The following is a 24140-nucleotide window of genomic DNA, read 5'->3' as shown; positions in this document are numbered from 1 at the left end:
CCAGCTTCAATTTTTTTTAAACATAACTTTAAGGTGATTCAACTTTTTAAAAAGGGGGGGAAAAAAAACACAATATTTGCTGATTAAATATGTGCAAACACAAATATTTTTTTCAAAACGTATTTTAAAAGATCATATTCTGAGGTATGTGTATGGCGGTTAGCAATGTTAAGGCATTACTCTGGACTAACTATTATGGTAGTTTTTCTGGTGACTTTTAGGAATAATGAATAATAAAAGTGATCATATATTTTATTTAAGAGTTAAACATATTTTGTATTTATCATGTATTGATTTTTTTATTTCTTAAACTAAATGTTAAGTGTTTTAAAAATAAACTTTCTGCTTTAAATGTCCTGACCTCTGCTCCACTTGGCTCAAACACACTGCCTCAGTGGTTAAGGTCTAAGTATAGAAACTATTGACACTGCTAATGACTGGAGGCCGGCATCAATACTGCTGAAACTCACGTACACACAAAAAAACAAAGTGTACAATAAAGAGAACATTGAAATGTACTGAATTATACTTATGCTCTTCACTGTGTGTGTGCATATTTCCAGTCAGGTTTTCAGTCCAGTAGCAAATACCGATCTACACTGCGAGTCCACACAAAGCACAAGTTATTATTTCGATGACCAGTTAAAATCTGAACCAGTGTCTTGTCAAGATTTACACAAAACAAGCTTGAAATGGCAGCAAATTCATCAAGCGATAGATGCTTCAGACAACATTTGCATACGGTATACGGAACTCCAATGTTATCACCTGTTAATTAATCTGAAACAATATCAACAAACACCAAGGATTAGAAGAAATACCTCTTACAGTGCTACAACAATATTGAGAAATTGTAAACTTTATGTATTCTCTGCAGGGGAGCTGTATCAGATCACATTAGACTGTACACGTGTTCCTCCTTCACTGCTGATCACAGGTCTGTAAAATGACCCATCAAACTGTCTGATGTGCATTACTTCAGACTGCATGCCAGTTATTCTTAGCTCACATACTGAACAGAGCAACATGTATTGATAAGTGAGACAACAAAACTGTCAATCACTTTTGAAAAAAAATTTTAAAGTCTATGATATGATCAATAAAAACTAACTAAACTAGAATGGCACTCAGTTAAGCGCATAGCTCAGCCAAGGGATAATTCCTGTATCTGCCTCTTTGTCAGCATTTGGCCAAAATGTATTAACATACAGGGACAGAAAAAAACCTACCCCCATTTGAAACTACATTTTAATCTGGATTTCCATTTATCAGTCACACTAAATATTCCATGTCGTATTCCCTGGAAAAAAGGTGAAAATGTCAGCAAAAGTCCTTTCTCGCAATGTTTAGGAAAGTGATTTAAAACAGTAGTTTTAGTGTAATCCTGCTACTAACAAACAAAGAAACCAACCAACAAATAAACAAACGGAGAGGGATGAAAACGTAACTTTCTTGGCAGAGGTAATAATAGGGCACTTTTTAAATGTTATAACTTTTGGCACTGGCATTAAATATAGATGTCTGATGTCAGTGCAGAAGCTTAACTCCAACTAAAAGTCTGCAAATTAAGTTTCACATTAAAGTTTTACATTAAAGATACTTGACTCGGAGATTTAAACAACTTCAACTCAAACAATAACTCACTGTGCCCTGGCAGTAAAGATGCGGTTACCTCTGTGCTGGGCAAGGTTTTATCTCTTTTATGCTCATATGCACTAACATCACTAAGATCATATAATCTTGAAGGTAGCTCACATCCTAACCTTTGGTATAATTCCATAAAACAAATGTACACAAATCAAAACAAATCTCAAGAGGGCACAATTTACTCTTATCAAACCAAATGGATGTTAAAAGTCAGTAGGAAATGAGTGGCAGCCTGCATTGCATTTGAGGGTGTCGGTTGGAAGCGGACACACAAGGCAGTTGAGTTATCAGTGTGTGTGTGTGTGTGTGTGTGTGTGTGTGTGTGTGTGTGTGTGTGTGTGTGTGTGTGTGTGTGTGTGTGTGTGTGTGTGTGTGTGTGTGTGTGTGTGTGTGTGTGTGTGTGTGTGTACCTCTGAACTCTCTGATCGATAAATACACTCACAGGCCTGGTCCACAAGGGGCACAGAGCGTAATAACCTATCAGCACCCACACACATAAAATCACTGAGCATATTGCACTTAGATGTACACGACAACAGTGTGTACAGGTACACAGTACCACGTCGGGCTGGGCGATATGGAAAAAAACATTATCACTATAATTCTTTTCATATCAGTCGATATGCTATTATCGAGACGTGTAGCCCATCTGATGCAGCTTCCTCAGGAGAATCTGAGTAAGGTCAAACGTCGTAAAGCTGATCCCCACTGCAACAGGCCCCTTCACCCAGTTCATGCTGAGACCTTTGTAGAGTCCGCGGATGACCCCCTCCTCAGACACGATCTCCCTCATGGTGCCCAGGATGGTGCCATATGTGTGACCGGTGACTCCCGCAGTCTGCATGCGCCGTCGTACCACATCCAGAGGGTAAGACGCCGACTGGCCAATGAGACCCGCACAGGCTCCAAACGCCAGGCGCTCGTACGAGTAGGGGTAGGGGCGGCCGCTGCGTTCTACACGGGAGAGGAGGTTGTAAAGGAGTGCAATTCAATTTTTTTAAATTCACATATGCAACATAAACATTCAAGCCGCTTTCAGACACCGGATAATCTCTTGATATTATCCGGAGGGGCTTTATGTGAGAACGCAAATGTCCAAACAAGAGGCTGCAGAGATTTTCCTGGAGATTCTCCTGCCAGCCCCCTAGTAAAAACTCCAGAGAATGCAGCTTAAGGGATAGTAGATAAATGGAGTTAGTGTTGGTGCATTACCAGCATGTAGCTTCTTCAGTGTCTCATAGGTAAAGAAGCTGAGGCCAGCATAGGGAACTACACCCAGTATGGTGGGTGCAAAACCTCGATACAGCGTCTTCAGGCCCTCTTCTCGAGAAATCCGCACAAACACATGCAGGATATTACTGTACCTAAAACAGAGGATACAAAAACAAAGTTTGAGAATTGTTTATTGCAGTTGGATAAAATTGGGCGAGGTGTTGTGCAACAGAAAAACAGTTTGAGTGAGATATTTTGGAGGTTTCACCCACTTCAGTTATGTTTTTTTTTTTTTAAGTCATCAGTGTCAGTGAAAAGAACATAACCCCTAACACATTTGAAATTTCACAATAATTTATGTTGTGATGATTTTCTAAAGTTATACTGAACACATTTTATCTCAGCTTAATTCTTTGTCGTTGATGCGTTTTAGCTGTTCCATATACTTACATTTCCTTTGGTGTTACAGCCATCCTAGCTCGCACCATGTCCAGAGGATAGGTCAGCATGGCCGCCGTTGTACCAGCCATAGATCCGGCCAGTAACCTTGGTAACGGAGGCAGGACTCTGAAACAGCAAATGTGCGTCAATGTTGAGTTTTTTATGCTTCAGACAACATGTAGAAAATCTTGAAAAACATGAACATTGATTAAATCCCTAAAAACTCATCAGTTTCTCAAGATTACAGGTTTACAGTCTTTCCCTTGAACTCTACACCATTAACACTCGCCTGTAGCCCTGATGCTGCTCATCAATCACACTGCTTGTTTTCTCCTTTGCTAGATACTGTTTGTCACACTATTACAGGTGGTAATATTGGAGTAATCCAGGCATACACGTTTAAACCAGAGACCAACTCGTTAGAAAAAGAAGTAAATCTCCCAGTATAAACTGACACTTACTTGCCCTGAAAGCCATAGTAGCTTCCCAGCTGCCTCTTGTACTGCTCATGAGCACAGAACTGGATGGCAGCGTATGGGATGACTCGCACCATGGTGGCAGAGTTCCCCCTCCACAGACTGAAGAAGCCATCCTTTAGGTAGGTGCGGTATATCAGCCTGTATGCCTCCTGTAAGTCAGTGTGTACACATAAACACATACTTTACATTCTTACTTAGATGGAGCGGATAATAATCTAGGTTTGTTTATGGCACAAATCTGTATGTATGTGTCTGCAAGTTCTTTTGATCAGTTAATTAATTAAATTAAGAAACTAAGTTAACTACAGTGGATGTGAATCAATTTATTGCATGTGACTAAGAAGCAGTAAATTGTTTTAATAAGCCTCTGACATAAAATGTTCCTTAAACCAAACGTACCTTGGCAGAGAATCGTGCTGACGACACTGAAAAACAAAACAACGTACAATATAAATTAAATACACAGGGTTCATTTCAAATAGTCCACTTATTGTAGAACAACGAAAACACAATCCATAGAATTTAATTTGGGTCGTCTGTAACCTTAAAAACGGTTTTAGCTCAACCGTGCGTCCAACTTACCTTGGAAGATGATTTTAGTCCTGTCCAATGGGGCGACAGCGGTCTTGGCCAAAGCTCCTGCTAAAGCCCCTGAGAAGAGCGAGTTGAGGATAGTCCGAGTGTGCATCAGGCCCTGCTCACAGATGGAGGAATTGCTTTAAGGGGTCACCAACACGAACACAGTGAATCCTGTGACACTGAATCCTCACATGCACAAACGTCTTGATATGCTGTTGATCACTGAGCTGGCGTCTCAATTGGATATTGTTAATTGAGCAGCTCAGTCCAATTCACAAATTAAAATTACAATGCAAAAAAATGAAACGTGAACTTTCTTATCAGGTGGATATTTTTCTTAGAGTGTAAAGTAAAACGTTAGCTCACTTCTGACTGACTGGAGGAAGCCAGCGGCAGCACTTCTCCTTGTGTAAGAGATGCCCGTTGTTCCTGGACTCCATTCCCCATTCCCGAGGACTACGCACAGCTGTCACTGAGCGCGCTCATGAATTCAACCACAGGACGGGCGGCGACACCAGGCACTGAGAGCTACACAGTTGACAAGGAGAGACCTAAATGAGGATCAACAGTCCATTTATATACAATTTGAAGTTGAGCAAGACATTCCGGTGGCTTGGTTTTGACTCTTGAACCTTTAAGGCCATTAAGTCAAGTATGACTAAAATAAACTGCAAGCATCGTCTACAAAACAAGATCATTTGAATTTAAACTCTGGAGCAGCTTCCTCGTGTTTTCTTGTGCACCAAGAAATCTGATCTAGTTTTTGTTACATTGCATTTCTCTGCTGACTTCATCTGTGTCATGTCAGCAAGTAAGTTATCCTTCAACAAGAAAGTGTAAATACCCACCTTGAGTAAATGGTTACCTGGAGAATAATCCAGTTACCATACAGTAACCGACTACCACAGCTATAAAGGTCATCTGAGCAGCAAACAAAAACTACAAGAACACCATTGAAGAGTCTCCCTCGCTAAAATATCAGATTACAGTGTTACCACTTCTTTGTACAATCACAACAGTCTCTGAGCAAGAGCAACACCCAGGGCAATGTCATTACCCTGACAAAACAAAAAGATGTCTACTCTGTTTTTCAATGAGCTAATCATTTTATCAGACAAATCAGCTATTCATGTAACCTTTAACCACAATGGGCTCTCTGGTTCAATGTTAAATAAACCGCCCCCAAAAACCGTTTCACAATCAGTCACTGTTCAAACCAACCAACTTTAAATCACAGTCACAATTAGAGCGGCAATAATATTCGACATGCCCGATTAACATACTATTTACTTTTTTAATTCATCATTTTGTAACAAATAAACAATGTAAACAACTGAATCTGTGTTCGGAATTTTGTGTGGGAAGAAATACATTTGTTTGAGATTGAGTTTATAAAGCAGCGTTTTCCAGACTCGGTTTATGTCTGCCACATAGTCAAACAATAAAAAATGTTATCTAACTTTTTTAACTGTTTAATATCATAATATTGTACATTATAATCCAGTAAACTGACATTACTGTGACCTTAACACATAAACTGTTTGATATATGTGCTTGTGAAAAGGGATAAATAAGCCTTTAGGTGTTTACAAAAATGATTCAATGTGCATCCATGAAATTATGTCATCCATAGTTTTAATACTTCACTAAGTTAAATAATCACATGTTATTGGGAAAAGATCCACTCAGAAATCCCAGAGTTCAAGGAAGTGAACAGTGAGGAGAATCAATCAAAGTGAGATGGGGGGAGATAGGCGAGAGACAAGAGAGCAAACGGGGAGTCTGCGGAAAAGCCATGTTGTCAAGGGCAACCAATATTGGCATAGGTACAATAGGGCTTCAAGCCAGATCCTCAAATGACCATTTAGACCCCTTTCACCTCACCCACTGTTCTCACCCACAATCCATCCCTCACCCCTCCCCACAGCCCCCTTTCCCCTGCATATCATTTTACAGTTCCTTGTTCTTGACTGCCAGCTCTGATTGGTTGCCTCGCGTGTCATCTGTTATTCAACAGCACATTCCCATGCTAGACACACAGCGTCCCTGTGGATTAAAAGTGATACATACACAGCAATGTCTTCTTGTGTACTGACTTGTTGTTTTAAGAAACTACTGGGACCAACGTGTCCTTTCAACTGGGTTACCTAATGACCATTAGTAAAACACCAGTGTACCAGGAAACTGGGATGTTTCAGAATGTGTTAGTATCAATAATAACTGACCGTCACCAATAACATGTGTGTGTTGGGCAATATGTCCAAAAATTATATCAAGATAAAAAACATTTATGTCAGTCGACAATTTTTTACAGATATGTGGTCGATTAATTATGCGTTATACCTCCTCACTGTGCTTGTCCGATATATAAGCATTATATCAACAAATATTTGACGTTTTTTATATTGGTATTGGAATGGAAATTTACTTAATAACTTCTGAGTTCATGCTTACAGTAGACATTTCAATCTAGGTTACAGCTCAACATCAACTTCACGGTGCACCCACTGTCTAGCATGTGAGCCCATTGTCTATTCATGTCTTGCACAATTTGATCCTGAGATCACCTGAATTCTATGGTGACCTTTCGCTCTACTCTGGGTTAACTGGGTTTGTCTTTTGTTCCAAGAACTCAGCTGACTGACACAACACCCTAACCATACATGATATTATTTCCTCTCCAAGACATTTAGGATGCAGCCTATAAGTCACACCTCTACAGACGATATGTTCCAGACCCAAAACAATACATTCACCCCCGTCTATCTTTTCACCCCTGTCTATTTGTTGGTCTGATGGTTTTATGAGCAAGATTACACAAATGTAAAGGGTGGATTACTATAAAACTTGGTGGAAGGACATAGTATTGGTCAGGGTAGAAACAATAACATTTGAATGCAGATCCCAATCAGAAGGAGGATGTAGGGATTTATTGTATCACTTTTTTTTATAATTCGCTAGATCTATAGTTTTTCAAAACTTTCCTTGATTTCTCAGATAATCATTTATAGATCTTGGTGAAGAGAGGCAAGAGTGTTTCAGGGGCTGATACTTGTGAGCGTGTGCAACTTCGTGCAGATCAAAATTAAAATCCAGATGTAGTGGATTTGGTTTCATAAGGGGACTTTTGGGTGAGAGTGCCATTCTAGATGATAATGTTTTATTGCCCAGCTCTAGAGGAGATACAAGATGAGTAACATAATAAAATGACTAACCAATTCATTATTAATGAAGAGCTACACAAGAAATGCTGCATTTGAGAGGCTTATAATGCATTTTGAGGTCGGATCCAACCATCATTTGTGTGTTGTTTGGATTATTTTGTCAATAAATTAATTTAATTAAGAGAGAATGAGGAAACGATGCTCAGGATGAGATCTTCAATATATATTTATATACAACAGGTTTTATTTATCATGACAAGAAAGAAAGAGGAAGCAAACCATCACATTTAACAATGATGTTTAATAAATGAGTTAAATAATACATTTACTGTCGATTTACTAGGACAGAACTCATTACTGCTGTTGAAATGAAGGACATAAGATCCACCTCATGGTCGTTTGACTGTTTTTTTGTTATTGTTAAGTAATGGTTTTGGAACAGCCTTGTTTCCTTGTATCGTTTACCTTGTAATATTATATCTTGTACTTGGATTGTAAGTCACGTTATGTGCATTAAACCGGACACGGTATAAGAGCAATGTTACAGTTCAGTAAAGAATTGCACATTCATCAATGATCAAACAGTCTCCAGGCTTCTCTCAGCACCAGACCTGACCAAACTTACCCACTCACAAACAAACACACAGTGACCTGTCGCTGCTTCTCTTACCTCACCCAGTCTGACACCAGCTCAGACACCTGGGGTTTCCTGCTGCTTAGAGATCCAGAGTTATTCCAGATAGACTGGTTAGCAGGTTCTTGTTCCTGAGTGAGCCAAATTCCAGGTTAAGTAACGTTAGCTAGCTGTTAGCTTCCCCGCTACACTAACGTTATTATTAGTCTAGAAATTCAGCTGAGTCGCCATTAAAAATAAAAATAAAACAATGTCTCCTGTCGTTAAACGCTTCTTCTTCTAAACACGTAGGAGATTCGTTGGCCCAACACAGACTCCGGGGGACTGGCATCGTCCATGCTGCTCCAACAGCTGCTGTCACCGCTGAACGTTAGCTCCGCCACACTGAGGTCCGACAAGGACAAGCGCCGAGGCATTGTGGGAAATGGAGTCTGAGGGGAGGCGTGCCTGGATAGGTCGCTCACAGGGGCGTGAACAGGAAACTCCCCAGAGTCTAAAAGATCATGTATTTATGTTGTGGTTATATCTTTTGGTTTAGTTTGCGAAATGGTTTTGGTTAAAAGATTATTGTTTACTGTTATTTTACATGTTAGTGAAGTGTTTAAAATAATCACCTTTAAGGGATAGTTCACCCAAAAATGAAAATCCAGTCATTATCTACTCGCCACTATGCTGATGGAGGGGTGAAGTGTTTGAGTCCACAAAACACTTCTGGGGTTTCAGGGGTAAATAGTGTTGCAGCCAAATCCAACACAGTGGACCTATTTTTCAAACGTATAAAAAAGCAGAAAAAAAACAAGATGCCTCCACACTGCCCCTGAGGTGTCACCCAAGTGTCCGTAAGCCCCGACATTAACATTCGACTCGAAATGGCATCATTTACACAATGTTTTTAGTCTAAGTATCCTCTGATATCCTCCTCCAGAGCCGCGTTCATCCATGGATCACAACGGACATTCAGACTAAAACATGGTTTAATGTCCTCGTTTCGAGTCGAACTAACAGACACTTGTTTTTTATACGTTTGGAAAAATCGATCCCCAGTTACTTCTATTGGATTGGATTTGGCTGCAACGCTGTTTACCCCTGAAACTCCAAAACTCCCACCCCTCCATCTGCAAAGTAGAGTAGATGAGTGAATTTTCATTTTTGGGTGAACTACCCTTTTAACATGTTTTGATCTTGCGTTCATATTTTTTAGATAGATAACTAATGATTATAAAAAATACACTAGAAGTAAATTTCGACCCAGGTACAACCAATCATGATATACACACAGCCACACAGTAATGTAAAGGTTGAATTTTATCAGAGTCATGCAGAATACAAAGTCCTCCCCGATTGGTCTAAATATCAGAGACTTCAGTTTTACACAGTAAGAATGCATAAACAAACATAAAACCAAAAAAAGGAAATGTTTTGTTATAGTGCACACAGAAGGCAATAAATACACTTCAAAGTTTCTGTCAACATGGGAATGCAATCTGCCCAAAACAATGCAGTTAAACTATTTGCATTGCAGCAAATACATTTGTTTACCCATTGTTTGGTAATGTTTACACATAACGCAACTTTCTGAAAATGAATAATGCATTCATAAAATTTGAACAAATATTAATAGCAAACAAGACAAGTACATCAGGACTACAATGGCATTTTCCTTTCAATCGAAAACAGAAAAAGGACTGGAAAATGTAAGATATATATATATATATATATATATATATTAATAGCAATGGGTGTGGAACTGTTGACTTGGTTGTTCGCATTGCTCACAAGCATTTTCTACAATGACTAGTCCGTACAAATGTGTCTAGCTAGGTAGGTGTATCTGTTTGCTATATGTATACCATGATTCTGACATGATTCCTTCTTAAAAATTTATTTCAGGTAAACTAATTGTCAGAGTGGAGGTGTTCAATGATGCTCTCCTCTTCTCTCAGTCTTTAAGGCTGCCATGTTTGCCAGTCCACAGCTCTCGCAGCTCCACATGGCATCCCAGATCTCTGAGGGCTGCTTTACCCAGATCACCACAGTCCTGATGGTTTTGTATTGCCTGAATAATCAGAGCCTCCGCTCCCATCTCCAGGATTGGTTTTGTGTAGTGTTCCATGCGTGAAACCAAGTTTCTCAGCAGATTACAAGCCTGTTTCTGATCATAAAGAAAGGAAACAGAGATAGACTTAGCACAAAGTCACAGGGCCTCTTTCAAGTGAGCATATCAATTAATGAGAGCATATTACCTGCACATTAACAGCATTTGTATGAACCTTCATGGCCTCCACCGCAGCCAAGGCACCTCCATTCTCCATGATGGCTTGACAGTTGTCTGGTTTACGCAAAGCAAGAACAGCGAGGCACGCACAGCTACTTTCACACACCTACAGAAAAACATTTTTTTTTATTGCAGATTTATATGTATTTTTACACAACAAAAAACAATCTATGATTAAAAATGTATTTACTGGGGCTACGGTTAATTATCTATCAAATCCATAAGTATGACATTAGACTCACAGCTGAGTTGCTTATGTGTCTGTTCATGGCGATAACAATGAGCTGGACTCCTCCTGCATTAACAACAGCATCTTTTACATCGTCGTTTCCTGCTACAGCTTTTATTGCGTTCATGACCTGCCGAACCAACTCCTGCAAGAGGAAAACAAGTTCAGTGAGCGGAACATGGAAGTTGAATCAGTTTGTGCCCCTTGTGTTTTTGTACAATACCGCTGTCTCATAGCTGTCTGCGAGCAGCGTCATCATGAATTTCAATCCTCCTATGTCACAGATGTCTTGACAGAACTCATTCCTCACAGCCAGACGGGACAAGGTTGCACAGAGCTCAGCCAGAACAGAAGAATTATTAGGGTGAGCTGTGAGGGAGGAATGTGAAAAATAAAGAAGTTACAATCATGAGATCAGAATCTGATTAAGAAAAAAACATGGTAGTTTAAGTTATAAATATAACCCCCTCAAATGAGCCAGCCCGTATTACCTTTTGCAGCCTCAATTAAGACATTCAGTCCCTTGTTCTCAAGAACAATACTCTTGGCATGTTCATGAGCATTCCCAAACGTAACTCGGACATCATCATCAAAGGTCATGACCCTGAGAGCTGCAGAGGCCTCCTTCACCAGCTCTGCACATCGACTATGTTGTGTGACGGCAGCGATCAGCAGGGGCAGGACTCTGCCTTTTACCAAATCCTGCCTGTTCTGTTCATGCTTCAAACAGCAGTGACGCACAGCGCAGATGGCTACACGTGTCACAGAGGAATCTGCCTGGTACTTTTTAAGGGCGTCCAAAAGAAACTTCTTGCCCTCCGCATCCAACAAGTCTGGCTGTCCATCTGTCAGAGCAGCCAGAGCGGAAAGAGCTGCCAGCGCAGCCTCTCGCTCCTCTAAACTCTTTTTGCAGTAGCAGAGGATAATGGGGTAGGCGTCTTTTTGGGCAGCTAGGTACCTCTGGGCAAATCCAAGTAAGCACTGTTCAGTGAAGCACTTTATGTCTGATGTCCATTCCATCACTCCAGAAGAGTCTTTTCCAATTCGGAGAGAATCCAAAGCCTGCAAGTGAAATATTAGATTTGTTTACAAGTAATACTTTGAAATAAGCAGTTTCTTTTTTTACCAAACATGCCAGGGCTGACCTGTAAGACCTCATGTGTTTTCTCTTCTGGTTTCTCATCAGATGACGCAGTGGGTACAGCTTTTAGTATGCAACTGAGGTCCACGCCTGCATCCACAGAGCAGAATGGGGTTAATGCGTTAACACACAATACAATATCAAGTACAAGACAGGAAAGGTTGAGATATAAACAATTTATGTATGTATATATATATATATATATATATATATTTATTTATATATAAATAAATAAAGCAACTACCAACTCAATAGTGTACAGTAACCATGACAAAAGGACTTGTGAATGCAGCCGGGAGGAGTGTGATACCTTATTCAAAACTACACACTATGTGGAAAATGATAACAACTTGAATGTAAATATCCAATCCATCTCAATGCAGTCTAATTTTGTGTGTAGGTCACTCATTCAAGACAGACGTCAAGTATGAAGGAGATAAATTATTAGTGTTTAATACTTCATCAACTTAAATTCCCCTTAATAGTAGATTGAAGTTTGTTAGGCTACTGAGAGAGTTTAGATTGACCAAAGTATTCGTTCAACAACTGTTGTCATTTTTGGAATACAAGCAATTTAAAAAACTGCAAAAACAGTTTATATGTATTAGTTTTTTTACCTTTACTTCAGACTCATAGGTCCATAACAGTATGGAAATATAAAATAAATAATTACAGAAATACAGGATAAAAGAAATACAATCATCACACTTTACAAATCCTCAGGGATTAAAAAAGACAAAGACATTTGTTACAGTGTTTCCAAAAAGGTGAGTGTTGTCTCAGTTCATGTTATTCAGATATGAACATTAAGGATCAGACCTCAAGGCACCGGTTTGATGTGTCACCAGAGACCAATCCTCTGCCATGATAAATAATTCAGCAGATATTATGATCTGTCCATCGTTGATTTCCCTTCTCCGTCCGTGCAAAGCAGAGATGAACACGCTGATATTGTGCAGAAACAATACACGAGTCGTTTCTGTGACATTTACCTTGAGAATCAAACTGCTCCACAGCATCCTTCAGGGCCTCGTCAGGCTCCATCTCGAACTCCTCCATGTTTTCTCTGACCGCGGCGTCAAACGTCTCCTGGGTGATCCTGCGTATCGACATCTTGCCTCCTTGTTTTATAGCCTGGAAGGAAGCGTGACAAAGGAGTTGTCAAAAGATGAGGAAGACAGCTAGTGCTGGCTACAGTTAGCATGTGGATATTGCTCTGATTCGCCTCCTGTTGTTGACTGTCGCTGCTGACATGTACAGTGTCCTCTGCGTAACGTTATTCTAATGTTTCCACTAAATAAAACAACGTAAGAGACACACGTTTAGTCACGTACCTGCTACCTACCACCGCCCAGTGTCACACTGCACCACTGTTGTGAATAAAGCGACCGCCGCTGTCGATTTACGAATATTACGTAGTGACTTGTTCTACGCCGGGCGTGATAAGGGGGAAACATTTAAGTGAATAGCAAACTCCGCAAAAACAGTCCCACGCATACATTGGCTCGGTTAGAACATAGACTGCGACACTAGTTCCGGTTTAACCCGAATTCAACGAATTCAGTTCTAGCGGTGAAATAGCGTGGGAATGAACGCAAATAAGGAAATGACAATATGTTTTATATAAAAAAGAAAGGCACTGCGTCGTTGCTGTATATAACTTAGAAAACAACCATGTGCTTTTTGGTGAAAGCTTTATTTTAGCGACTTTCCCTTTAAAGTAAATGAGGCATTTGGACGCAAAGGTTAAATTGACTTTAATGTCTTTAATGTTGCAGTTAAGTCACGGTATTAACCGGAATTACACATAACGTAACACTGAATGTTACGCATACCATCTTATTTTGAAAATACAAACCGGATGTTATTCTCTTCTAGCTAACTTGGCGCTATTAGAGTCCATGAGTGAAGCAGAAACCCCAGGAGCAGCCACCTGCAGCTGAGGACCGGGGCCGGAGGACATCAGTCCAGAGGGGAACCGGTTCTTCCTGTTGTTGCTTTGACTGTGGACAAGTTAAGATGGAAGCCAGCCCAGAGGCACCGGGGCCCTGGTACCTGGCCCTGCTGGGTTTTGCAGAACATTTCCGCACGTCGAGCCCCCCGAAGATCCGCCTGTGCGTCCACTGTCTGCAGGCGGTGTTTCAGTTCAAGCCGCCCCCGAGGGTCGAGGCCCGGACACACCTGCAGCTGGGCTCGGTGCTGTACCGCCACACCAAGAACAGTGAGCTGGCCCAGACTCACCTGGAGAAAGCGGTGAGCAGCCTTCAGCCACACAGTGGGACCCCCTGCTGTGGTCCAATGAGTCACTGACCAATGATAAACATGTGGAACATCTCCAGTGTTTAGTGCTTTCTTTATCTAACCCTGTCTAAGATGGTGCACAGTGTGATGCGGACTGTTAACATTTATTTTTCTGTTTCTATCCACAGTGGCTCATATCACAACAAGTATCCTTTTTTCTGAATGATATGGGGGCATGTGCATGTTGATATCAGACTACTGACAACCATGCACATGCTCTGGTTCAGGATTTATCATTCAGGTAAAACTGAGGCAGAAGAAAAATCCTTAATGATCAATGTCAGATCTCTCAGTTTGAAGATGTCAAGTTTGAAGCAGCAAGTATTCTGTCGGAGTTCTACTGTCAACAGGTAGCTACATTCCGTAGTTATAATGCATTGTAATAAGCATTCCAATTACATTTCATTTGTGTAGTGCCAGATCACAACATACATTATATCAAGGAAACGTGACACAGTTGGATTGAGAGACCATACAAAATTATAGAGAGACCAAACAGTTCCCACAACGAGCAAGCATTGGCGACTGTGGATAGATAGGACATCTTAGCAGAACTTTCAATTCAATGTGGGTGTCCATCTGTCTCGACTGGTTAGGGTGAGATGAGAGAAATGAGGGAGATAGGAGAGGTGGGTGGAAGAAAGAGGACAGAAGAGAGGGGTGTGTGGGGGGAGCAGGAACAGTTGTGTAACCATTATATTTAAGTTCCTCCAGACTGGTTCTTATAATGAAAATAATAAGATTAATACTTACAGTTGTAATGGTTTTATTAATGATAGCAGCACCAGTAAAAGAGAGAGAGAGAATGAGAGAATGAGCGGGTCTACTGGCCCGCTTAAAAAAGCTGGTCACGTGCATATCTTGATGTGATGTACGTTTTCTGTTCTTCCCTGTAGTCCTGGTCACGTGCATATTTTAAAGTGATGTATTTTTTCTTAGTCTCCTGAAATTCAGGATTTGTCTTGTATCTTCTGACATTGTATGATATCTTTTTGCCTTTAACACAAGGATCTGTATAATGATGTTTTGATGATAACAGCTTTTGTTTACGGTAATGGCAGTCTTGGTTATATTTAGTTCTCATAGACTGCAGTTTCTTGATCTGAAATTCTGAACAGCTGGCATCTTTGATTCTTTCATTTTGTTTTCTAGTAATGCTAGTCAGTTCACAGGGAGTATATTTACTTGCAGGCATTGCTTTTTTTCGACGTTCTTTGTTTAGTTTTGAAACATTTCTTCCTGATTTTTGATCTGCCCCCAGATTCAATCCCAGATCTTCAGGTTGTGCTTTGCATGCATTGTTCTCTGGGCTTTGAGCTTCCACACTTAGTTGTGCTTGTGGGACAGCTGAAGAAATGTTGAGCATGTGTTATTAATTGATGATGTCGGATCATGACTCCGGATCATTCCACTCACTTTAACACTGAAGTCCTGACTTTGTGGGTCACGTTATGTTACATGTGTCTCATAAACTCTAGAGTGAATCGAACAAACACAAACTATTCGGTCCAAGCCATCAAGTGCAGGCCCCATGTAGATCGAATTCAAGTTTTAAAATGAGGCTTACATCCTGTTGCAAGTAGGTAACACTAGCATAACATACAGACTAATAGATCTGTTAAGGTCGGGGCTCTGATGAAGCCTGAGCAATTTTGGGCCGAGTGGACAATGTGCAGTGAATTTTTAAAAGACGTCCTGTTTCATGGCGAATCAGTAGATGGCGCTATGACCCTGAGTTAATTTTGACATAATATGGAGCTGTTCAGGCTGGGACTGTGATCAAAGGAGAAACCTTTGGTGCTTATTGGACAGTGCACAGTGGAGTAAAAAAAATAATCTTTACTGTTTCATGACAAATCAGTAGATGGCGCTATGACCCTGAGTTAATATTGACATATGGAGCTGTTCAGGCTGGGACACTGAACATGTGACAGAATATTGGTGCTGATTGGACAATGCACAGTGGAGTTATGACAGCTTAGTCTCCTTTGACGAAGGATCAGCCTTCGCCGCACCTCAATGTTTACACGGTTTGAGGAAATGTCACAATTCTGACCATGGTCTGATTGGACAATGCACAGAGGAGTTATAATAAATCCCTCTTTTTTGGCCATCATCAGATTTCGTGCCACGCCACGGTCACACCGTGTAACATACACTAAAACTTTTAATAGCTTTTAATCTCCATAGAGTTGCGATGACACTAACTGAATTTAAAGTAGATCTGATGAAAGCTCCTCCCTAGGAGGAGTTTGTCAAAACACAACACCATACATGGTGCTAGGGCTGCTCTTTAGGGGGCACTATTCAGCTATTTTGCCACGCCCATTCCTTAAAACCATATGAATGTCTTCGGGGGGGGGGGGGGGGGCTATTGTTACACACATGACATTTGAGGGAGATTAAACAATGTACACTGAAGTTACAGCAATTTCATGTGTCACAGCGACACATTGAAATTTGACACCTCGCCTCGAACGTAGTGTTCGACAAAAGCTCACAATTTCAAAAAGACTTCATCCATGTCTTGAGGCCCTTCTGACAAAGTGTAAAACAGCCAAAATGGCCACAAAATCCAAAATGGCCGACTTCCTACTGCGTTAATCAAATTGGTGGCAGGGACCTTTTTTTCGTCCGGTCATGATACACGTGTGTACCGAATTTCGTGAAGATCGGTTAAACCAGACGGAATTGCTGCGTTTTAGGGGAGGCTGAACGAAAACCAATAGGGCCTTCGCACTGTCGGTGCTTGGGCCCTAAATCGTCAAGTAGTGTCAGATCTGGATCCTGCAGTTCTGGAGTCAGAGATACCCGCAGAAAGAGAGGAAGGGAGGAAAAGCATGTTCCATCATTATATCTAAATGCAAGCGTGAATTAATGTACTCTCTGTAGCAGAGGTGACTTGTTTCTGTCTTTGTTAAACTATTTTCTTCTCTTTTCAAGAACTTGGTGGACTCGGCCAAACCTGTTTTGCGGAAGGCAATCCAGATCTCTCAGCAAACCCCCTACTGGCACTGCAGACTGCTTTTTCAGCTGGCAGTAAGAAAATATCATGTGTTACAAACTTATTTTTGTCTGATAAATGTATTTGAAGCGTTGATGTGCACTGCTTCTTTCGCAGCAATTGCATGCACTGGAGAAGGACTTGGTGTCTGCGTGTGACCTCCTCGGAGTTGGAGCAGAATATGCAAGAGTCATGGGATCAGAGTACACAAGGTGACAAGATCACACTGGGGTGTTTTCTATCGATCTATGTCTTAATGCTTACTCTCTCACATGACATTGGATGTTGTTCTCGTTTCTCTACAGAGCTCTGTTCTTATTAAGTAAAGGAATGGTAAGCTTAAAATTCCTCTGCTTATTAAATACACATTTCATTTTATTTGTGTTGTTTACTGTTGATGCAATTCTGTCAAATGCATAAATGCATCTGTGGCTTTGCAGTTGCTGCTAATGGAGCGTAAGCTGAGTGAGGTGCATCCACTGCTGACGCTGTGTGGGACCATTGTGGAGAACTGGCAGGGAAACCCCATTCAGAAGGAGTCCCTCAGAGTTTTCTTCCTCGTGCTGCAGGTCACACACTACCTGGATGCTGGACAGGTACAGCCGTATCTATATGTCTCATTATTGGTAACAAATGTCATGCTAATGTCCACACTTATTTGTCTATATCTTGTGTTTAGGTGAAGAGTGTGAAGCCATGTCTGAAGCAGCTTCAGCAGTGTATCCAGACCATCTCCAGTCTCAATGATGATGAGATCCTTCCCACTAATCCAGCAGCTCTCTTTCACTGGCTGCCCAAAGAACACATGTGTGTGCTTGTGTACATGGTGAGATTTTGCCACAGTGCATATCATCTTAAAAGATGGTGATTTCCTGTGTTGTGCAAATGCAATACAACATGTCTTGTTTTTTTGTTTTTTCTTAATACAAAAAGGTGACGGTGATGCACTCCATGCAGGCTGGTTACTTGGAGAAAGCCCAGAAGTACACAGACAAAGCTCTCATGCAGCTGGAGAAGCTGAAGAGTAAGTTTGCAGAGATCCTCTCACTAATGTTTTCTCACTGACAGTGGTATTGAATCATCTCTGATCTGTCTGTATGTGTTCAAAGTGCTGGACAGCAGCCCCATCCTGTCCACATTCCAAGTCATCCTGCTGGAGCACATCATCATGTGTCGGCTCGTCACTGGACACAAGGCCACAGCTTTACAAGAGGTGACACATAACATCAGCTGTGAAAACAGAAGCCTAGATTTTATAATAACAGTTTACTCTGCGGGCTGTCTGTCTTGTTTAAGATTGCGTTTGTGTCTTATGTTTAGATTTCTCAGGTTTGTCAGCTTTGCCAACAGTCTCCCAGGTTATTTACAAATCATGCTGCCCAGCTTCACACACTGCTGGTAAGTCAATGAGAAAAGGAAACACAAGCTGTCTAATGGTAAAACAAATGGCCCAAGAAACATGTTTAAGAATGGTACCAACATTTTCTTCTCTGCTATTAATTGTAGGTCAGTAATTTGCTCCTGTATCCATTAAAATGTGCAGCAAACTTCTGCTCACACACGTTTGAGCATTTACTATTTTTCTCATTTATGATTTTGTTGAAGATGTGTGTGAAGTAGAACTGCTCACTGTTGACAAGATGCATTTGTCATTCACACCTTACTTGTTTCATCCAGACCCTCGGACTTTTTACTTTAGCCCAAACCAAATAGAAGAAGAAGCGTCTCAGACAATATAATGTTTGAACGATGGGGACATTTATTAGATGCATTCAAACTAGTGTTGAGTAAAGTGCCTGAAGTTGGTCATGATGGTAGTCACACAATAATGATATTACAGTGGCAACGAAATTCACAAAAACAACCAGTTCATTCATTCACGCCGATGTCAGACACTTGGACACAGCCCACGTAGGTGATGACGACAGGACATATGTTTGTCACACAAAAATATTTAGTCTGCTCCCTATATTAATACTAACATGGAACCAAAACTTAACGGATCAAATCTAAACAGTGTAACTATTCACACGGAGCCACATACGAACCATTCACACCAGTTTGCTCTTTTTTTGTATCAGGGCCTCTACTGTATCTCAGTGAACTGCATGGATAACGCTGAGGCTCAGTTCACCGCCGCTCTTCAGGTGAGCTTTACATCCTCCCTGTTTCCTCTGTCTGTAACTTGGACCCCTCGAGTTTATCCAGAGCTTTGAAACCCAGTCAACATCGAAATAAGTTGTCTTTATCCTTAAACAAGTCTGTATTGTTTTCTGTAAACATTTTGTAGACACATGGTAAATCATGTGACAGCAATAAATGTGATATTCTCAAAAAAGGAATAGTTTTGGCCATTTAGTTTTGGTCTAAAAAGCTTTAGACGACTCAATCTCTCTGTTTTCCTTCCGTTAGATGACCACGCACCAGGAGCTGTGGACGTTCATTGTGACCAACCTGGCCAGCGTCTACATCCGGGAGGGCAACAGACATCAAGAGGTCAGTTTGCTATTTCCTTCTCCCAGCGGTTTAACATTTACAAATATATATATAAATATTATATATATATATATATATATATGTAATATATGTTTTTCCTTTACTAATCATCAGCTGTTCACCCTTCTGGAGAGGATTAATCCTGATCACAACTTTCCTGTCGGGTAACAATATCACATCATATGTTATGTATGTTACATGTTTTTCTAACCATAAGTTTAAATTAATGTAACCTTGACCTCCTCAGCTCTCATTGTCTTCGGGCGGCAGCATTTTACATCAGAGGGCTCCTGTCTTTCTTCCAGGGACGTTACAACGAGGCCAAGTAAGAACACTTGCAGGCTCTGAGCAATATAAACTTAACATTATGTGTTGATGCTCTGTGCCTAAGTTTAGAATAAGATATAAGCTTTAAATGTAAACTTGTGTCAACAGAAGATTTCTAAGGGAGACCCTGAAGATGTCTAACGCCGAGGATCTAAACCGGCTTACAGCTTGCTCGCTCGTGTTACTGGGCCACATCTTTTTGGTCCTGGGCAACCACAGGGTGAGGCCACAAATACACCATCTTTTCCACCACATACAGTGGTACCGATGTCTTATGTGATCTTGGCTTCATGTCTGGTTCCATATTTTGTCCAGGAAAGTAACAACATGGTGGTTCCTGCCATGCAGCTTGCCAGCAAGATCCCAGACATGTCTGTGCAGCTGTGGTCCTCCTCTCTTCTCAAAGGTACAGCTGTTACTCACACTAGTACAAACCTGACTGGCACTCCTAGCTTGTCAATTAAATAATAATTAACTGATATCACTGGTGGAATTCACAACTTTCATTGCAGTCTGCCTATTTGATAAGATAAGTTTATATTTTGGCCAAATGGGGGCGCAAGAGGAAAGCTTAGAGAATGTTCCCTTATGACATAAATCTACAGTATGGTCATGTGCTGTCAGAACATTTTCTGGAGTTCATGTCTGAAACCGGCTTTGTTGTTTTATGTTTTGGCTTTTTTGGCCACCCAGAGACACCATAGTATCACCTGGGTGTATTTAGAGTAAAGAAGAAAAAAAACACACTTTTGCTATCAAAAACATGAATGGAACTTTTTGTTACAGGAGCAGGTTTTTTTTCAAACTAAACATTGTGCATCAAAATTCCGCAAGAGATCTCCTGTAGAGGAAGCAGAGACACCTAGTAGTCATCCAGTAGTAATATCGATACACCACAGTGCCAATTACAACTGAACTATAAAAACAAATCTACAATCAGCAAATATAAAACTGCTGCTGTGGTCCTTAGTGTTCACCGTGCTCTGCTCCTCGGCAGATCTGAACAAAGCTTGTGGAAACACCATGGACGCCCACGAGGCGGCTCAGATGCACCAGAACTTTTCCCAGCAGCTCCTGCAGGACCACATGGCAGCCTGCAGCCTCCCTGAACACAACCTCATCAGTGTAAGCACAATATCAGTCAGGCAGCTTGTAAACAGTGAGTCGGCTCACCCTGTGAAAGAGAGTGATGTTGTAATGCGTTTCTGTTGCAGTGGACAGACGGCCTCCCCCCTGTGCAGCTTCAGCCTCAGAATGGACCTACAACCAGCCTGGCCAGCCTGCTCTGAGATCAACACCCCACCCTGACAGGGGAGAGGAGACGCAGAAGAGCAGCTGGAGAGAAGACATGAACAGAAAATGGGGAAATGCATTATAGAGGAGGGGTAAGAGGAAAATTTGAAACAGGGAATACTGCACTGTGTCATCTGGCAGGCTTCCATTCAGTGCATTATTTGGGGCACTGGGGCATCATGACTTTCAATGATTTTCAGTAACTGAATATTTTTCAGAAAGCAAAGGGGTCATGGGCTCACTTTTATTACACTGGCACACTTTGGAGTGGTTGTAATAGTTTGTTTCTACCAGCTGTAAAAGGAAAAATTCAAGGAAAAGTTCGACATTTAGGGGGAAGAGGCGCATTCGCTTTCATGCTGAGAGTTGGTTGAGTAGATTTCCACTCTTCTGTCTGTTTGGTGGATATGAAGCTTCAGCCAGCAGACAGCTAGCTTAGCATGAACACTGGAAACAGGGAAACAGATGCAGAGTCGGATCCACCTTCTCATCAACTCTTCAAGAAAAGAAGCATGTTCCTGAAAATGTCAAACCTTTACGCTTTAAAATTTGTCTGATTTTTGCTGCTGATTAAGCTGATCTTTTAACTCTTTCCCGGGGGTATTTTTATTGTAATGTTTTAAAAAATCGGAGAAAACACAGATTTTAAAAATAGATTGTGTCATATTTCCACGGCAGTCTATTGTTGTTCATGAATTCCGCGTCTGTTGGACCAGTTCTGATACACAGTATTAGTTAGGGCACATTTGGATATGTAGTATACTATATATCTGCAATGATCTTAATGTAGTGTAGTGGTAATTTGGTGTGTATTTGGTGGTTGAGCTGCACAGGTACATAACAAATGTGAGTCTTCACGCAAAGCTGAGATCAACACTAAGTAAAAATTATAAAAGATTTAATTACTGGAACCATCCAGCACTGTGTATTAATGTTCCCAAAGGTAAGAAAAGTGAACTTTAATGTGTTTGGAGACTGTGATGCATCAGAAGGTGATTTGTTGACATTGCAGTTTAGTCTCCATGCTGCTGCCTGACAGTAATTCCCTTTAGATTGTTAGCATTTCACTCTCACTGTGATGTAATGTTTATAAGCTGTGCACATTTTGCCTGGAGTCAAGAAATTAGTAACAATAGTAATATTTCTACTAAATAAGATTGACTGTTACCTGTTTGCACACACGTTGTTTCATGATGAAACATAAATGTTTATGTATTATAAGCACTTTGGAGTAATTGTATTTTTCTCACTTCAGTTCTTCCTGTTACACTAATTTCTTCCACATGAGGGCAGCATAATCCTCCATCCACTTAATGTAGCCTTCAGTTACATCAGATGCTTTTGTTCTTTGCTGTTGATTTTCATAACTGGCAGGATTTTCAGTTTACAGTTACCCTATTGTTGGTAAGGTACATTTTAATTTAATCCACGGTACTTGTGGTTTTGTTTGTTCCTTTACAAAGTGTTGGATGCAATTTATTTTATTGTCATTGTACAATATGTGTAAAATAAATGGAATGTTTGATATTTTCCACACGTTTTATCAATAAAAATTAAAAAGTGGAATGACTTGATTATTCATATTGAATTGGCCTTTAAAACATGACAACACACACAAAGCAAGGAGAGTTCACGTAAAGAGAGTGAATCAAGGTAATAGATACAGAGAGGTGCATGTGCTCCGTGTTATGCAGTTACTTGATGTCACAAAATCTATCCAACTGATTTGAAATGAAACGGTAGATCAAATTTGTGTGTTTGTATATTGCGTCATTTTACAGTATGAAATCTAAGCTCTTATCACTGTGATGTCTGCATTGATATCAAAGTTATTTTCATTTAGTTCGGACATTGCTGTGCAGTTTTCAGATCTTTCAAGTTTCAAGTGTTATTTCTATGGCAAATGTAATTGAAATCAATGGATGTCTGCAATAGTAGGGAAAATACAGATATTATGGCATCTATATAATTGCATAGTCTGCACAAAATAAATAAGAAAAACCAACACACTGAAGGAGTCATATGAATTCACAAAAAAACTAAGGTTATGAGCAACGAAGCAAAGAACAGGTACGTAAATCACAAGAAACCAAAAAGTCAAGAAAACATGTCCACTCCATCTATTTGAAGTAATGCATCATTCTTGTCTATACTCATTTGATAAATGCATTGGTGTCATTATGGGTGCAGGTCTATGAGGTGTGCAAATTTCAGCTGAGGAGTGAGTTGTATTTCGTAAACACTCCCTGATTACATCACATACAGCTTATCATTCTCAGATATGACAAGCAGCCTCTGACAACATGAAACCAGACCAAAGCTCCACTATTTGATTTTAGCTGGCAGTGACATGTTAAACAAAACACACCCCTGCTCACCCAATCTTAATGACCCCTGTGCCCTGACCCCTGGATCCTGCCGATTTTAAATCTTCAACTCTGCTGTAAAAGTCTCCGCACAGTTTCACTGATGCAGTACATGAGCAGCACTGAGGTAATTCGGGGGGTCGGCTGGTGGTTGACTTTCACAGACAGTGAACAAGGGGAGATGGTGTAAGTGATCATTTCAAGTGGAAACATGAAGCTTTAGTCGTCAGTCGTCAATAACAGACTGAAAAGAAAACAAACATTTCTTTTATCATCTGCTGTTTATTAATATTGATGAGTTTGCCTGAATTAAACTCTGGTGTCTGTGTAACTGATGCTTGGCTAAAGAAACACACACTGCTGTGTATTGTATTAGAAAATTTAATGTAATGAGCCTGAATCATCATTGTTTCATTTCATATCCAACACACTTGAGTACACAACCAACACAACAACAAAAATGTGTAATTGCAAATAGTCCCAAACAAACAACCAAATAAACTTTGGAGGATTTTTGTGTAATGATGAGGCCGTTACGATCGTGAGAGAGAT

General features: G+C 40.5%; 3 protein-coding genes across 4 annotated transcripts; 1 reads left to right on the top strand and 2 right to left on the bottom strand.

Annotated features, from left to right (window-relative positions):
• Nucleotides 1-2027: 2027 nt before the first annotated feature.
• On the bottom strand, nucleotides 2028-8562 carry slc25a42 (solute carrier family 25 member 42). Its single transcript, XM_034613939.1, has 8 exons — nucleotides 8193-8562; nucleotides 4725-4886; nucleotides 4362-4473; nucleotides 4179-4204; nucleotides 3762-3928; nucleotides 3310-3426; nucleotides 2860-3011; nucleotides 2028-2601 (listed from the first exon to the last, which is right to left on the bottom strand). The coding sequence occupies exons 2-8, from the start codon at nucleotides 4803-4805 to the stop codon at nucleotides 2276-2278; spliced, it is 981 nt and encodes a 326-aa protein (XP_034469830.1). The 5' UTR covers nucleotides 4806-4886; nucleotides 8193-8562; the 3' UTR covers nucleotides 2028-2275.
• An 888-nt stretch (nucleotides 8563-9450) lies between these two features.
• armc6 (armadillo repeat containing 6) lies at nucleotides 9451-13263 on the bottom strand. Its single transcript, XM_034614053.1, has 8 exons — nucleotides 13136-13263; nucleotides 12794-12935; nucleotides 11806-11891; nucleotides 11152-11722; nucleotides 10884-11029; nucleotides 10674-10805; nucleotides 10400-10537; nucleotides 9451-10308 (listed from the first exon to the last, which is right to left on the bottom strand). Exons 2-8 carry the CDS (start codon nucleotides 12912-12914, stop codon nucleotides 10096-10098), a joined length of 1407 nt encoding a protein of 468 aa, XP_034469944.1. The 5' UTR covers nucleotides 12915-12935; nucleotides 13136-13263; the 3' UTR covers nucleotides 9451-10095.
• A 407-nt stretch (nucleotides 13264-13670) lies between these two features.
• Nucleotides 13671-23088, top strand: mau2 (MAU2 sister chromatid cohesion factor). Of its 2 annotated transcripts, XM_034614051.1 has the most exons (19): nucleotides 13671-14054; nucleotides 14231-14248; nucleotides 14387-14452; nucleotides 17046-17141; nucleotides 17224-17318; nucleotides 17412-17439; nucleotides 17547-17702; nucleotides 17786-17932; nucleotides 18040-18130; nucleotides 18216-18319; nucleotides 18427-18504; nucleotides 19188-19253; nucleotides 19519-19602; nucleotides 19717-19766; nucleotides 19850-19927; nucleotides 20038-20149; nucleotides 20245-20335; nucleotides 20927-21054; nucleotides 21144-23088. In XM_034614051.1, the coding sequence occupies exons 1-19, from the start codon at nucleotides 13821-13823 to the stop codon at nucleotides 21216-21218; spliced, it is 1797 nt and encodes a 598-aa protein (XP_034469942.1). In that variant the 5' UTR covers nucleotides 13671-13820; the 3' UTR covers nucleotides 21219-23088. The 2 variants fall into 2 exon arrangements, with proteins under 2 accessions (XP_034469942.1, XP_034469941.1); XM_034614050.1 differs by having other exon boundaries at nucleotides 20927-23088.
• Nucleotides 23089-24140: the final 1052 nt, after the last annotated feature.

This window comes from Hippoglossus hippoglossus, chromosome 17, assembly GCF_009819705.1.
Source record: "Hippoglossus hippoglossus isolate fHipHip1 chromosome 17, fHipHip1.pri, whole genome shotgun sequence".
Taxonomy (NCBI): domain Eukaryota; kingdom Metazoa; phylum Chordata; class Actinopteri; order Pleuronectiformes; family Pleuronectidae; genus Hippoglossus; species Hippoglossus hippoglossus.
This window is presented reverse-complemented; position numbering and strand designations above follow the sequence as displayed.

Excerpts from the sequence above, each read along its gene's own strand:
- armc6 (XM_034614053.1), bottom strand. The coding sequence starts at position 12,914 with ATGTCGATACGCAGGATCACCCAGGAGACGTTTGACGCCGCGGTCAGA. Across the intron at positions 10,806-10,883 it reads CAGACAGCTATGAGACAGCG|GAGTTGGTTCGGCAGGTCAT; the intron begins GTATTGTACAAA and ends TTCCTCTTGCAG. Across the intron at positions 10,538-10,673 it reads GACACATAAGCAACTCAGCT|GTGTGTGAAAGTAGCTGTGC; the intron begins GTGAGTCTAATG and ends GTTTTTCTGTAG.
- mau2 (XM_034614050.1), top strand. The coding sequence starts at position 13,821 with ATGGAAGCCAGCCCAGAGGCACCGGGGCCCTGGTACCTGGCCCTGCTG. Across the intron at positions 17,933-18,039 it reads TGTGTGTGCTTGTGTACATG|GTGACGGTGATGCACTCCAT; the intron begins GTGAGATTTTGC and ends TAATACAAAAAG. Across the intron at positions 19,254-19,518 it reads AGTTCACCGCCGCTCTTCAG|ATGACCACGCACCAGGAGCT; the intron begins GTGAGCTTTACA and ends TCCTTCCGTTAG.
- slc25a42 (XM_034613939.1), bottom strand. The coding sequence starts at position 4,805 with ATGGGGAATGGAGTCCAGGAACAACGGGCATCTCTTACACAAGGAGAA. Across the intron at positions 3,929-4,178 it reads CAGCACGATTCTCTGCCAAG|GAGGCATACAGGCTGATATA; the intron begins GTACGTTTGGTT and ends ACTGACTTACAG. Across the intron at positions 2,602-2,859 it reads ACTGAAGAAGCTACATGCTG|AACGCAGCGGCCGCCCCTAC; the intron begins GTAATGCACCAA and ends TCTCCCGTGTAG.